Here is a 13,103-nt window from a genome sequence, read left to right on the forward strand (position 1 = left end):
TCAACTTTTAAGTTTTTTAAAAATATAATTATTGCACTAAAAAATTAACTGCCTTTTTAAATGTTAAATAAACTGCATTAAGAAAATCTCTTTATATAATTTCTATATTTGAGTCCTTGAAATCTTACTAAAGCTTCATGGATGGTTAATCAAAAGATCATTATCCTCAAATAATGTATGGGCTATCTTAAAAGGAACAAAATTATTGATCTCTGGGATCAGATAAATCAAACTGATTTTATATACCTGTATAAACATAAAACTAAGTGAAACACCTATGGCTTACAACTTTGATCCGCCTATAAAGTCCAAATGAATCTATAAGGTAGAAATAAACAATAAAACCAGCGCAATGCTAACTAACATTAATTTTAATGTGAGACGTGATGTTTTGCCAAAACCAAATTGCCTTTCGCAGCATGTGGGTGAGCTGACCACAGGCGCCTGGGTTCTTTTCCTCTCAGCATGCCTGTGCTGTCCCACCTGGTCTCTGTGTGAGCTCGCGTACAACCTATTTGTGCAGCACCCTCTAACGGCTCTGGAAGTGGATGCATCATTTGCAGACTAAATCAGTTTATATTCTTTTCTTATTAGCCTTCTAGAAAAATGTTTGATGAAGAGCATTGGAGTTTGGCAAATCCTGGCTCTGCCTCGTGATACCTATATCATGTTTGGCAAGTTCCGTACCTTCTGTGACCTTTAAGTTTCTCATCTGTAAAATGGTGATAAAAACAGTACCCATTTCATCAGTTTGTGGCATAGAACAAGTTAAGTGCTTGGTACAGACCTGGCACACAGGTGTTTTGTTATTTGGCATCCACTTGATTTTAAATTCCCGTGGTCCCTGAAGCTGCATGGGGGACTTGTTGGTGAGTGGGGCTTCCACAGCAGTTCTGCCATGGAGCTTTGAGCAGTGATGGAATTGTTCTGTCTCGCTGTTCTGTCCAGTAGACATTCTCCACGTGTGTCTGTTGGCCACTTGAAATGTGGCTTATGTATCTGAGGAACTGGATTTTACATTTTATTTAATTTCAATTAATTTAAACAAAAGTACCCATGGTTATGGATTACCATATAGACAGCACAAATCTAGATTATAATGTGTAGATGCTTTATTACCATCAAATTGAAAACAAAATGTAAAATGTCTCAAAAACTCAGTGGACCACAGTTTTGGAACCTTCAGTAAACATGTGGTGACTTGGCAGTTGTTTCTCTGCTGCTTTCCTTCTTTTTGCTCTGATGGCTGTTTACATCCCTCTCAGGAATTAACCTTTTAGCATTTTGTTTATCCCAGGCCATCTTGAAGCTCTTGACCACTGGAAGATTATTTAAAGGCATTTCATCAGACACTGTTGGGCCTCTTTATGAAATTGCTTATTCTAAGCTATCATCTCCTACCAAAATTAATATTTACATCTTCCAAACCACTCAAAGATAGGTATGCAGGAACACGCACTCATTAATGTCCGCCACTCTACAGTTATCTACAGACAATTTTGTAAGGAGCTGATCTCTTCTATCTGATGTCTTGATAAAGATTTCATTTTAAAGAAAGAAATGCCTTGTAAATAGTAGATACTCATGAAATGTTTTTTAAATGAAATAGTAGCCTGTGTAAATATGCTTAGTATTGCCCTACCTGGTTTCACTCAGTGCATATGCTTAGTTTGTATGTAAAATGCTTCCTTTGTTCTATTTATATTGCTCTTAGTGGTTTAAAGTAGACACCAACCTGTGTTTATATACGTGTCCCTTTGAATGACTTATGATTAGTCATTATCTTTTTGCTATTAATCATTTTGGGGTGTTATTTCACATGAAATTCCCTTGTCTTGTATTGCATCAGTCCATAATGTCCAAGTAATAAAACCAGATAGGGACTATCTGAATAAATAACTGCTGAGCTTCCATTTACAAATAACAAATAACTGTCCTTGGTTGTGGAGATTTAAGGAGAGAACACTATCCTAGAAAGGGAGGCATTCCAAAGAAATGGGTAAGCTCTTCGGAATGTCGGTTACTAGAACAAGAACCTTAGTCTGACTTATCCTTTAATCCTCACTGGAGGATATTTTTCCCATTGAAATTTTTAGAGAGAGTAAAGGGAGGGGAGGAGAGAGAGAGAGAGAGAGAGAGAGAGAGAGAGAGAGAGAGAGATTAATGTAAGAGAGACGTATCGGTTGGTTGCCTTCGGCTTGCACCCCAGCCAGGGTTGGGGATGGGAATCACACCCGAGACTCTTCGGTCTGCAGCCAATCAGAGCTCTAACCACTGAGAACAACCAGCCAGGGCCTGACTTATTATTTTAATTTCTTGACTTTTGCTTTTCTACTTGGGGAATAAATTCAGAATTGGTGGAATTTAGGCTATGGATTATTTTGGTGGTATATCCTATCCCCGCTTCTTAAGTAAAAACAGAAAGGAAAGAATTCCTTTTTAAATAAATTCTATAATAAAATTTTATAGCAAGGCCATCATATTCAAAGAAAAAAAAATAATGAAATGGGGTTTTTCATTTAAATTAGTATGAGTGATTGAATTTGGTAAGTACATAATGCTATGTTAATTTTCCCCCCCTCCTAAATCTCTTTTAGGTTCGAGTTTACACATAAAAAGCAATCGGGTGGTGCAGGCCAGTTTGGAAGAGTGATAGGGGTCCTGGAGCCTCTGGAGCCAGAGAACTACACTAAGCTGGAGTTTTCAGATGAAACATTTGGGTCAAATGTTCCCAAGCAATTTGTGCCTGCTGTAGAAAAGGTGAAAACAAAACAAAAACACAAAAATAAAAAGCATGCGTTTATTAGGTATCAACTCATATTTCAATCACATTGTCTTCCTTAGTTCATTTTAAAGTACTACTTCTTAATCTAATTGCTAAGCTTTCTATCCAGTTTAGAATATTCAGTTCATTAAGTTCAAGAGCTATAAATGTGTATATAACAATGAAGGGAAATCATTTTGTTTCTTAATCATGATTATTTCTCTTGTTAAGTTGATAAAGTTATATATTTCTCTCGCTAAGTTGAAACTACTCCATTGATTGTAAGCAGCGATTCAAATTTGCAGTAGTCATTAGGGATTTATGAAGATTTTAGGCGACTTTGTAGAACGATCATTCATTAAGATTCCCAACACCTGGGCTCTGCTGTTACCTCTGCTCCGGTTACTGTGCTCTTTGGTAAATCAGAGCCAGTTTCTTTATCTGTAAAGTGAGAGTGAAATACTTAAGCCCTTACAAAACTGAGGATCAGATAAGACAGTGACACTTCTTTGCCGGTTGTGAAGTGCTCTGCACATGTCAGTGGTTAGTGTTTTGTTTGCTTTCTAGGTCCCTGGCTTTAGACAGCTATAAACTTTTAACCACAATCTGTTCTTATAGATTGTTTTTCATTTTTGTTTTTAACTTTGTAACATATCTTTATTAACAGATTCTAAAATTTTGTGGTGATAGCATTTTTTGTGATTGGTGTATTTTATTCATTATACTTTATTTTAAGGCTATTGTGTCATTCACACACTTTTCACATTATCTTTTATTTCTCAAGATTAATGTAGATGAACAAAAGCTAGATTGTTTTTTAACATACAGAGTTTACAGTTTTTAAATATCAGAGAAATATATTGTAGTGGTTGTGCAGTCATTTGATTGTTTTGCCAAGAAAAACTAATTTGAATTATAGGAGTTCTACAAATATATTTTAAGAGGTTGGATGAAAAAGAACTGTGAACATATCAATTGTACTCTCTAAATATGTATAGTTTGTGTCATTTATACCTCAGTGAAGCTAGTTTTTTTAAAGAAGAATTGCAGCTATTGAATAAATGCCAGTTTTGTTGGGGGTTTTCTTTTGGGGAGTTCCTTTGATTTGCATTTCATCTGTTTCCTCCCTGTAAAATTAAGATCCATGCTATCTCTATCATGGGTTATGAGAGTTATATAGTTCTTGAAAATGAGGTTTCGAGAAAGTGATTGTTATCACTCTCAGCATCACTTTCAAACCAACTCACACCTTTAGCTAATACTCTTTTCCAAGGGATTATTCATCTAGATGCCACAATAATTAAGCAGGCTGTTCAACTTTTTAAAACTTTTTTTATGAGGCATGAAATATAGCACACATAAAAATGTTAAGCTTCTCAATACTAAAATGTTTGGGGGCTCTTGGTGATGCATCTGCAAGGGAAATCCACTCACTCCAGAAGTGGTGTTCCTTCATTCACAGGGGTTTCTGGATGCCTGCGAGAAGGGCCCTCTGTCTGGTCACAAACTCTCTGGGCTCCGGTTCGTCCTGCAAGATGGAGCGCATCACATGGTCGATTCCAATGAAATCTCTTTCATCCGTGCAGGAGAAGGGGCGCTCAAACAAGGTAAGCTGTGTCCTAGCACTCGCTCTGTGACTCGCTGTTTTCGCTCGCTGGTTTGGTCTTCCCTTCCCAGAGCGCTGGGCGGCACACCAGAGAACCTGGCTAGTCCTGAGCATATGTTCATAGAACAAACGTGAGGCAAGAGTACTATGTAAAATTAAAAGCCTATCTGTTCTCCTAAATTACCTATCTGTTCTCCTAAATTACCTGTTAATTTTTATATATTTAAAATCACAAATAATCTATATGTTGTTTTTCATGTATGACAGAAATATTCAGACTTCTAAGAAATATTTTAAAGATACATTAACTATAGTCGCAGTATTTGTGTGTGTGTGTGTGTGTGTGTGTGTGTGTGTGTGAGATTTAGTCAGATATCAGGAACTCCATAAGTTTATAATTTTCTCTTGTAGGACATTGAAGGCTTTTAGGCATTTTGAAGATGGCACAGTATTTTGAAAGAATTCAGTAAACCTTATTCTCCATGCAGACTTCCTGCTAAATTGCTAAACTTGCCAGCCTTTCTCACACAGAATAATGTATATTAAAACCCATATGAGACAGCTCTAAGCAATTGCAAACATATCTGATTCATTGTTTTTAAGAGAGAAAAGCAAATGACAGCAGTTTAGCTTCAAGGTTATTTAACCAAGAAACTTGTAAGTTGTGTCCTGAAATCAGGTGGGGGACAGTGGTTGGAAAAGGTTGCTCATACTTTGACTAGGTTGCTAATGTCTTCCATTAGTTTCAGTAAAATAAGAAATTAACGATCTAGTAAAATAAGAAATTAGTAGTTTGTGTTTTTGTTTCTCAGTTGTGAAAGAGAGAATCTTCCCATTTTCTTTATGCCAGCTGTCTATTAAAATTGCAGTTGAAATCTGTGATCTAGAAATCCTGTCAATCTGAAGATTGTTAAACTAGAGGCCTGGAGCGTGCACCAGTGGGGTCCCAAGGGCGCAAGGCGGGTTGAGGGACCTCACTGGTGCACGATTATCAGGACTGGGGAGGGACTTGGGAGGTTTGCCAGCTGGAAAGGGACCACAGGAGGGCTCCAGGGCATGTTCGGCTCTATTTGCTCAGTCCTGGACCCCAACAGCAAGCTAACCTACCAGTTGGAGCGTCTGCCCCCTGGTGGTCAGTGCACATCATAGTGACTGGTCGACCTGTTCACTGCCCCCTGGTGGTCAGCGCACATCATAACGAGTGGTTGAGCGGCCTTACCATATCATTAGCATGTTATGCTTTGATTAGTTGAACGGATGACTGGATACTTAGCATTAATCTTAAGCTAATAGCTTAGTTGGATTAATGTAATATTCTTTTCAGCTTTATTGAAGTGTAATTGACAAAATTGTAAGATATTTAAAGTGTGTAATGATTTTGTAAATGTATGCCTTTTGATACTTTTTAAAAATACAGTTAAACCAAATTAGAAATCACCAATAGTTCTATGCTGGTTCTCAACTGGAAATTGGTAGCTTTTCTGGAGATAGAGGTTACATAAAGCAAGATAATTAGTATGGTTATCAGTTAGCAAAGCCTCATCTTTTTTAATTGTCCCTATTTGAAATATAAATATAGATGTATATGCCTATAATATATACATGTACATCCAATGAGAAAAGCCTGAATATCTATGAATACTAAAAGTTGAATATGTACTATTTAATTTTTAATTATTTAAGTGTATAAATTTGATTAAGTATAGATATGCAAAGGAAAAGCACTAGATGATAATTGAATTGAAAAGTTTGGGGGGCGGGGTTGTTGCTTGCCAGATGAATGTGCAAATAGGCCGGATGTTAGCATGGAAAATGAATTACTTTGCTGTTTCCTCATCTAATTCTTATTTCTCCATGAAAGTCAGAAATATAAACGATAAAATAAAGTTTTTGACGAGCTCAGTAAGAAAATCAGATTTTAAGCATATATCTCTATTGAATGCCATCTGAGAATTTTAGGGTGTACATTTTGGGTTACCAAACTTCTCAATTTAATTATCATTTATTGCTTACCAACAAGAAAGAATAGGCTTTACCAGTTAGTGTCTTTACTCCTGCAGATTTTCAGAGAGAATAAGTAACTCTCGACTGCATGATTGAAATGGCAAAGGACTTTAATATGGTTTTAAGACCCCTTTTATGTTATCCTCTGTAGCTTAATGATTTTTAAAGTTAAAAATAGAGTAGTAGAAATACTAAAACTTAGCTTTGTCTTATTGAAATTTCCATTTAGAAGAGTGACTGTTACTGATATCAGAAAAATGAGACCAGATTAAATATTTTAACCTTGTCATTTCTGTGTGTATCTTTGGGAGTGTACCTTCTATCTTCCTTTTTTTATATCTGGATAAAAAGTGTTCCAGTTTGCTTAAATATTAATAAACGAATTTTTCTTTTTAAATCCAGCCTTGGCAAATGCAACATTATGTATTCTTGAACCCATTATGTCTGTGGAAGTTGTGGCCCCGAATGAATTTCAGGGAGCAGTGATTGCAGGAATTAACCGGCGCCACGGGGTAATCACCGGACAAGATGGGGTTGAGGACTATTTTACACTGTATGCCGATGTAAGTATTGTTGGTCACTGCCAGTCTTGCTTTTATTAACCACAACAGGAAATTAGAGTTAGCTTTTGTTTTTGGAAAATTGTAGAATGAATTGACACATCTCCCTGGCTATTTGAGTGTTGAATTTATGGCTTTTATATATATGGCAATTTCTATAATTTGCTGTTACAGCCACTCTTAAGTGCAAAAGCTGAAAATATAGTTCATTTCATATAGGCCTTTTGTGAATATGTTCTTTTCTTAGATATTTAATTATCTTTCTCATTATAGCTTTATTTGCAAATGTGCTTTATTTATGCTCTCTCTAATTTATTGGGCTAATATTTCATTTCCTTTCTTAAATCTCCTGGGAGAAAGTCTTTTATCACGTTCCATAAGGCTTCCTAGAAGACAGTGCAGTCAGCCTGTCATCAAGGTGTCCCAAGGAGAGTTGTTTGAACAGTTTCACAGGAGAAACACGTCTGAGTGCTGAGCTGGCCAGAGAGTGGAGTGAGGATGGGGGGAAGGCTGTCAGTGATGGCCACTCTGTGCAACGGAAACATTTGGTCTCTAGTTGTGACTGTCAAGTGAAATTATATTCAAATAGGATTTCTACTTGCAGTAAAACAAAAATAACTTTCTCTTTGGCTAAAGTTCTTTTAAAGAAACCTAAGTCTAAAGGAATTAAATGGCTATTCTCTGTTTGTTTGTGTGTGTTTTTTTTTTCAAATATATTCAATAAGCAGTACTAAAATATCTACTGTGTTTGTTTCCAGGTTCCTCTAAATGATATGTTTGGTTATTCCACTGAGCTTAGGTCATGTACAGAGGTAAGCAATTGTTTTAAATTTTACTTTAGTGCCCTTTAAGAGACTACTCTACAAAAGGATCGAATTTGTGAAATCTTGTCTTTGCATGACTTTACCTGATAGTAATAAAAAGTTTTTTTTAACCTCTGCTATTTTTTAATTTTTTTTTTAATTCTCAGGGGAAGGGAGAGTACACAATGGAGTACTGCAGATACCAGCCATGTTTACCAGCCACACAAGAGGACCTCATTAATAAGTATTTGGAAGCAACAGGTCAACTTCCTATAAAAAAAGGAAAAGCCAAGAACTAACTTTATTCATTTACATTAGCTAACTTTAACTGAATCTGCAGGGCTTGTATATGTTAATGGCTCCTGGTGGAATGAGTTCAGGCAGAAAAAAGAAATTTTAGAAGCCCTTTCTATTATATTCAGAAGCTCCTATCATATCAAAGTTAATTCTATGTATATATCAACTCTATTGAATGGTTTTATAGTTCACTGAAAAAACAAATATAATATGATTATTACTGATATATATTTTATATTTATTTTAAGCGGGAAGAGACATATCAGTTACACGTCAAGGCTTAGAATGTGTGTAACCTTCCTTTCCAAATTTTTATCATAAGAATTTTTAACAAAGCAAAACTGAAAGAACCATATTCCTTTCATCTAGTCTCAACAATGAACAATTTTGTTAACAATTTGTTAATCTGATTATTTGTTTTGCAATATTTGCTTTATCTGTTTGTTGTCTATACCTCTCATACTTTTATATTTTTAATTTCTTTAAATTATTGTTTTGCTAAACACTTGAAAGTGAATTGCACATAGCATGACACTTCTTGGAGTGTCATCTTTAACGGGCAGGCTTTTTTACTTAAGAGTAGGTGGGTTCCATATGGTCTTAAAAGAGTACGTTTTTCAGATTCTTCATTGGTATATTAAAATGCCAGCTAAATTTCTAGCTGTTTTAGGTGGAGCTGATTGTTTTCATTTGTGGGCTCTGCAAATGTGTAGCTGCCTTCTTTTAGGAGTGTTGATGTTTCTTTCTTGTGGTCCAGTGAGATAAAAAACAAAAAAAAACAAAACAGGCCCTGGCACGTACAATTCTCATTTATGTTCATCGGAAGGTTTCTGCAACTCTAAATAATGAAATACACGTTTCAGAGTTCCTGCCTAGTCAATTCATTCACCTACTAAGTGCTAGTTGAATTTGGAATTTATCATATTATATTCACTGAGATCATGAAGGAACAAATGTTAAGCTTTTGTTTTTGAAATAAGTTGGATTTCCCTGGCAAGTCTACCATATTGTTCAGAATCACTTTATCCAGAAATCATGTGATGTAACAGACATATCCAAATTATTTCCCTTAGTGAATAATAAAAATAAAATAACAATTAAATTTCTTTGTTTCTCTTGATTTATAGATTTGGTTTTATAACTTAAGGTTTTGAGATAAAAAGATTTTTTTACAAATATTGAGCACATGTTTTCAAGGCATTTGCTAAGGGCTTTAAAATGCATTATCTAATTTCGTTTTCACTCTCCTGTGAAAGTAGGTACTATTGGGTCGATTTTGTAATTAAGGAAGCAGAAGTGCAGAGAAATGTCTAAGACCACAAAGCTCAGTCAGTTTTCAATTGATAACTTACTCATCATCTCAAGTGCATTTTTCCCGTGATATGTCTGTTGCTACAATACCATCAAACCTGAAAAATGTTGCATTGGCATTTCATCAGCATCCCATGCCATTCAAAATCACAGAGAATCTTGTTCCTGAGGAAGAAAGACTGTCATGGAATTTAGCACAGTTCCTCTGGCTGATGCCAGCAGTCATAAAAATTAGAACTAAGATAGGCAAATGTTGATGTTTTTAACTTGTTAAACATTCTGGTCATAAAGACAAAGTGTCAGAAAAGAGCATAGTTATCTAGTCTCAACACCAACATTTCATAGGCAACGACACAAGTCCAGCTGGCAGGAGTAACTAGAATAGAATTTCATAGGGACAAATCGGGACCAGTACCCACATTTCTTGCTAACTCATTAGGCTATAGTTGATTAAAGACTACTTATCAGCGGAAGTCTGTAATGAGAAAGAAATCAATGGGGACTTTTTTAAATACTACAGTTGTGAAGGATGATTGTTGGTTAATTTAAAGACGTATTGCTTGTATTGAAGAATGGTAGCAACACCATCAATATTGCCCTGATTCCTGTCTCTACCACTCTTGGAAAGTCACCTGGGGAGCTGTGAAAGAAACACCCAGGCCAACCTCAGGTAGACTGATTCTCTGGATTAAGATCAAAAGTTTCCCAAGTGATGATAGTAGCAGGTAAGATGAAAGACCACTGCAGTGTTTCCTGCACCTTCAAGATGTGAAATGGAAGATTGGTTCAGATGTGTCCTGTAACTAATATTCTTTTGTGTGATGTTAGAGCTTGGGCTAGTTCTTAGTTTGATAACTTTACCTTAAAAGAAATACAGGCAATTTTCTGTTATTACTTTCTTCCTTGCTCACTCTCAGATTGTTTAGTTTTGAAATTTTGTTAATTCTTAAGTTTTATTTTAATATTTTCAAAATACGGATGAGTCTTAAAATTTATGTCAATGGCCAAAACCTGTTTGGCTCAATGGATAGAGCGTCGGCTTGGGAACTGAAGGGACCCGGGTTCGATTCCGGTCAAGGGCATGTACCTTGGTTGCGGCCATATCTCCAGTAGGGCATGTGCAAGAGGCAGCTGATCGATGACTCTCTCTCATCGATGTTTCTAACTATCTCCCTTCCTCTCTGTACAAAATCAATAAAATATATTTTAAAAAAATTTATGTCAATGAAACTTGGCGGCCACGAAGTAGTGGTAAATTATGACATGATGGAATATATCTCTTTGTAGAAGACAGCTATTTGCATTGCTAACACTATAAGTTGTTGAATTTGAGCTTTAATTGCTGCTTAAAGTGTTTTCAAATAAATAGCATTGGAATGCATCATTGAAACAGTTAAATGTATTCAAGACAATTTATTGTGAGCATTTATTCAAGGAAGTGCCAGGGAACATTTATTCAAATAAGTTAGGTAACTGTAGCACTCTGAAAGCCAATGAAGGTCACAGAATAGGTTCTAAGCTGAGGAAAAAAATTGGTGTAATAAACTCGTGTCATGAAGAACTATCATTCAAGGGCAACTATAGAAACTTCCAACTGACCCTCAAATGAGAACTTGTTTAACTTCTAACAATTTATAATTCAGGTAAGAAAAAATGAAACGGAGTAGAATCAAATAGAATGTAGACAAAATCCTGGTACTATTTGTACTATTATGTTTTAAAGTTCTGAAGGAGGCTGAGAAAATGAATGTGATACTGTATATAACTGTCATTGGCTCAGAGTGATTCAGAACTTAGACTTAATGAAAGAGGGCTTGGGGAATTGAGAGTTTTTCATGTTATGTCACAGTCAATGAAGTAATTTTCCTCTGAAGTAAGCTAGCAAAATCAATATTACTAAAATCAAACCAGCAATTTTTAGAGTTTTTGTTAGAAAAGATGTTCTAATGTAATACTGAGAAATTTTTAGTAGGTTTAAGTTTTGTGGGTCTTGTAAATTTACAAATTAGGTAATTGTGTTTGTATGTTGTCTTTGTGTGTATAATTCCCCTTCATAATAAATTTCACTGAAATAAACTGTTAAAGGGTTACCTTAGAGTTCTTACCTGCTTGAGTGATGGTTATACTTGAGTGTAATCTCACTAATTAAAAATGCCTTTATGAGGGTGAGGTGAGACTCTGGAAAGCTGAAACCCTTCTAGCCCTTAAGCTAAAGGTCACAGGGCATTGAATATGCCATTCCAATGCTCTGGCACCATTTTTTAACATTATGTAGGGAACTTCAGTTAGAGGAGTTTATCCTTTGGTTTTGGCATGATTTAATCATTATAGATTGCTATTTTAGAAAAATATTTTCTCTGCGTTAGGACACAGGTGGGGAATCTGTGATGTTTTCTTTAAATGACTATCTCCCAGCGCTTCAGAGCACTTACTGCTTTTTAAGTCGAGTGAATGTTGGGAAGATAAATGTAAAAGGTTGGGGTTTTAAACAGAAAAATACATAAACTAGATCTACTAAAAAGTAACAGTATCATCCATCTTTCATTTTGTAAGAATTCATGACTTTAAATTGTTTCTCTTCTGTGTGAACTTTTCCAATTTTCTGATAGGGTAGACTTGAATGATTTGGTACATTTTAAGGCTGATGCTTCCTAACCAATTTATTAGCCAAAGAATCTGGCTTCCGGTTTTCACACACAAATCAAATGTAAGTGTTCCATTAAATGATACTAATTTTGAGAGGCAAGTGGTGGCTACATTTCTTGGACCAATTCTGCCTACCTTTGGGGAAGTAGGTACTCCACTGAATCAGATTATGTACATGTTGTGTCTGTTGTACATTTCCCCCCTTATTTAAATTTTAATGTTGAAAGTATTGTAGATGCCTCCTTTGTGTTTGCTATTTTTTTCCCATTGACCCCCTCCTCCCCACACCCACCCTTCGCCACCCTGTTGTCTGTGTCCATGGGCTATGCACTTACATTCATGTAAGTTTCCCAGTTAATGCCCCCGCCATTGTTGTAGAAGACTTAGGCCAACACTGGGTCCAAGTTGTCCTTAAAAGTTAAAATTGTAAATACTTTCTATACTTACAGTTACATCACTGTCCCATTTAATACATGTTTGCAAGCACTAGGCTTTAACTGTGAGATGCTCTAATTTTATTTGTAAAATATGAATTTAACAATATTAAGAGTTCATTTAAATCCATCTTAGCACAGAATTTGCCTACAAATCTCCACAAATAGACTTAACACAGTTTATTTAGAAATGTAAACATTTATTTAAAAGTAGCTATCAAGTTATAAAAGAATACTTGCTTAAGATCATAAAAATAGCACAATTCCTTTTAAACAGATAATATTTTCCCTACAGTTGGCTTTCATTGAAATATATTTTAAAAACACCAGCATCTTTTCATTGGTGTGCATCTCAGGCTTTCTGAATTATTAGGATGCCTTAGACATTGGCTATTTTACCAGAATAATGATTCAGGCTACTTTGTACAGTCATTGTGTTTAGAATTTGGGATAAGCAGGTCTTTTTCTTTCTTTTCAGTAATTGCTGAATCCCGTCGGTGCCACTGCTGATCCTTCTTCAGTTCCAGAGGCTTCCTCTGGTGGCTGCGGCCCCTGACAGTGGTACTTCACTTTAAGGGGTTTGCTTGGGTGCCAGACCAAGTGAATACGACAGGGAATGATTTCCTAGGAAACAGCAGTTTTAAAACATTAAGAGCTGCAAAGAATTCTGATAAAAAC

The 13,103-nt window shown here is 35.7% G+C and overlaps 2 protein-coding genes and 1 long non-coding RNA gene across 6 annotated transcripts in view; 1 reads left to right on the forward strand and 2 right to left on the reverse strand.

Moving 5' to 3' along the window:
• Positions 1 to 9,140, forward strand: part of GFM1 (G elongation factor mitochondrial 1) — a 41,207-nt gene extending 32,067 nt beyond the window's left edge. The window contains exons 14-18 of the mRNA XM_084876018.1: positions 2,598 to 2,760; positions 4,227 to 4,371; positions 6,777 to 6,937; positions 7,693 to 7,746; positions 7,905 to 9,140. Coding sequence (XP_084732144.1) covers positions 2,598 to 2,760; positions 4,227 to 4,371; positions 6,777 to 6,937; positions 7,693 to 7,746; positions 7,905 to 8,036 — 655 coding nt within the window. The 3' untranslated portion in view covers positions 8,037 to 9,140. The remainder of the gene's footprint in view (positions 1 to 2,597; positions 2,761 to 4,226; positions 4,372 to 6,776; positions 6,938 to 7,692; positions 7,747 to 7,904) is intronic.
• LOC311618477 overlaps positions 1 to 13,103 on the reverse strand; it is a 384,318-nt gene that overhangs the window by 257,609 nt on the left and 113,606 nt on the right. The window lies entirely within an intron of this gene.
• Positions 12,605 to 13,103, reverse strand: part of RARRES1 (retinoic acid receptor responder 1) — a 32,125-nt gene continuing 31,626 nt past the window's right edge. For all 4 annotated transcript variants that reach the window (XM_084876033.1, XM_084876034.1, XM_084876031.1 and 1 more), the window contains exon 6: positions 12,605 to 13,049. In XM_084876033.1, the coding sequence (XP_084732159.1) occupies positions 12,900 to 13,049 (150 nt within the window). In that variant the 3' untranslated portion in view covers positions 12,605 to 12,899. The remainder of the gene's footprint in view (positions 13,050 to 13,103) is intronic.

Source organism: Pipistrellus hanaki (genome assembly GCF_964339955.1).
Source record: "Pipistrellus hanaki genome assembly, chromosome: 2".
Classification (NCBI taxonomy): domain Eukaryota; kingdom Metazoa; phylum Chordata; class Mammalia; order Chiroptera; family Vespertilionidae; genus Pipistrellus; species Pipistrellus hanaki.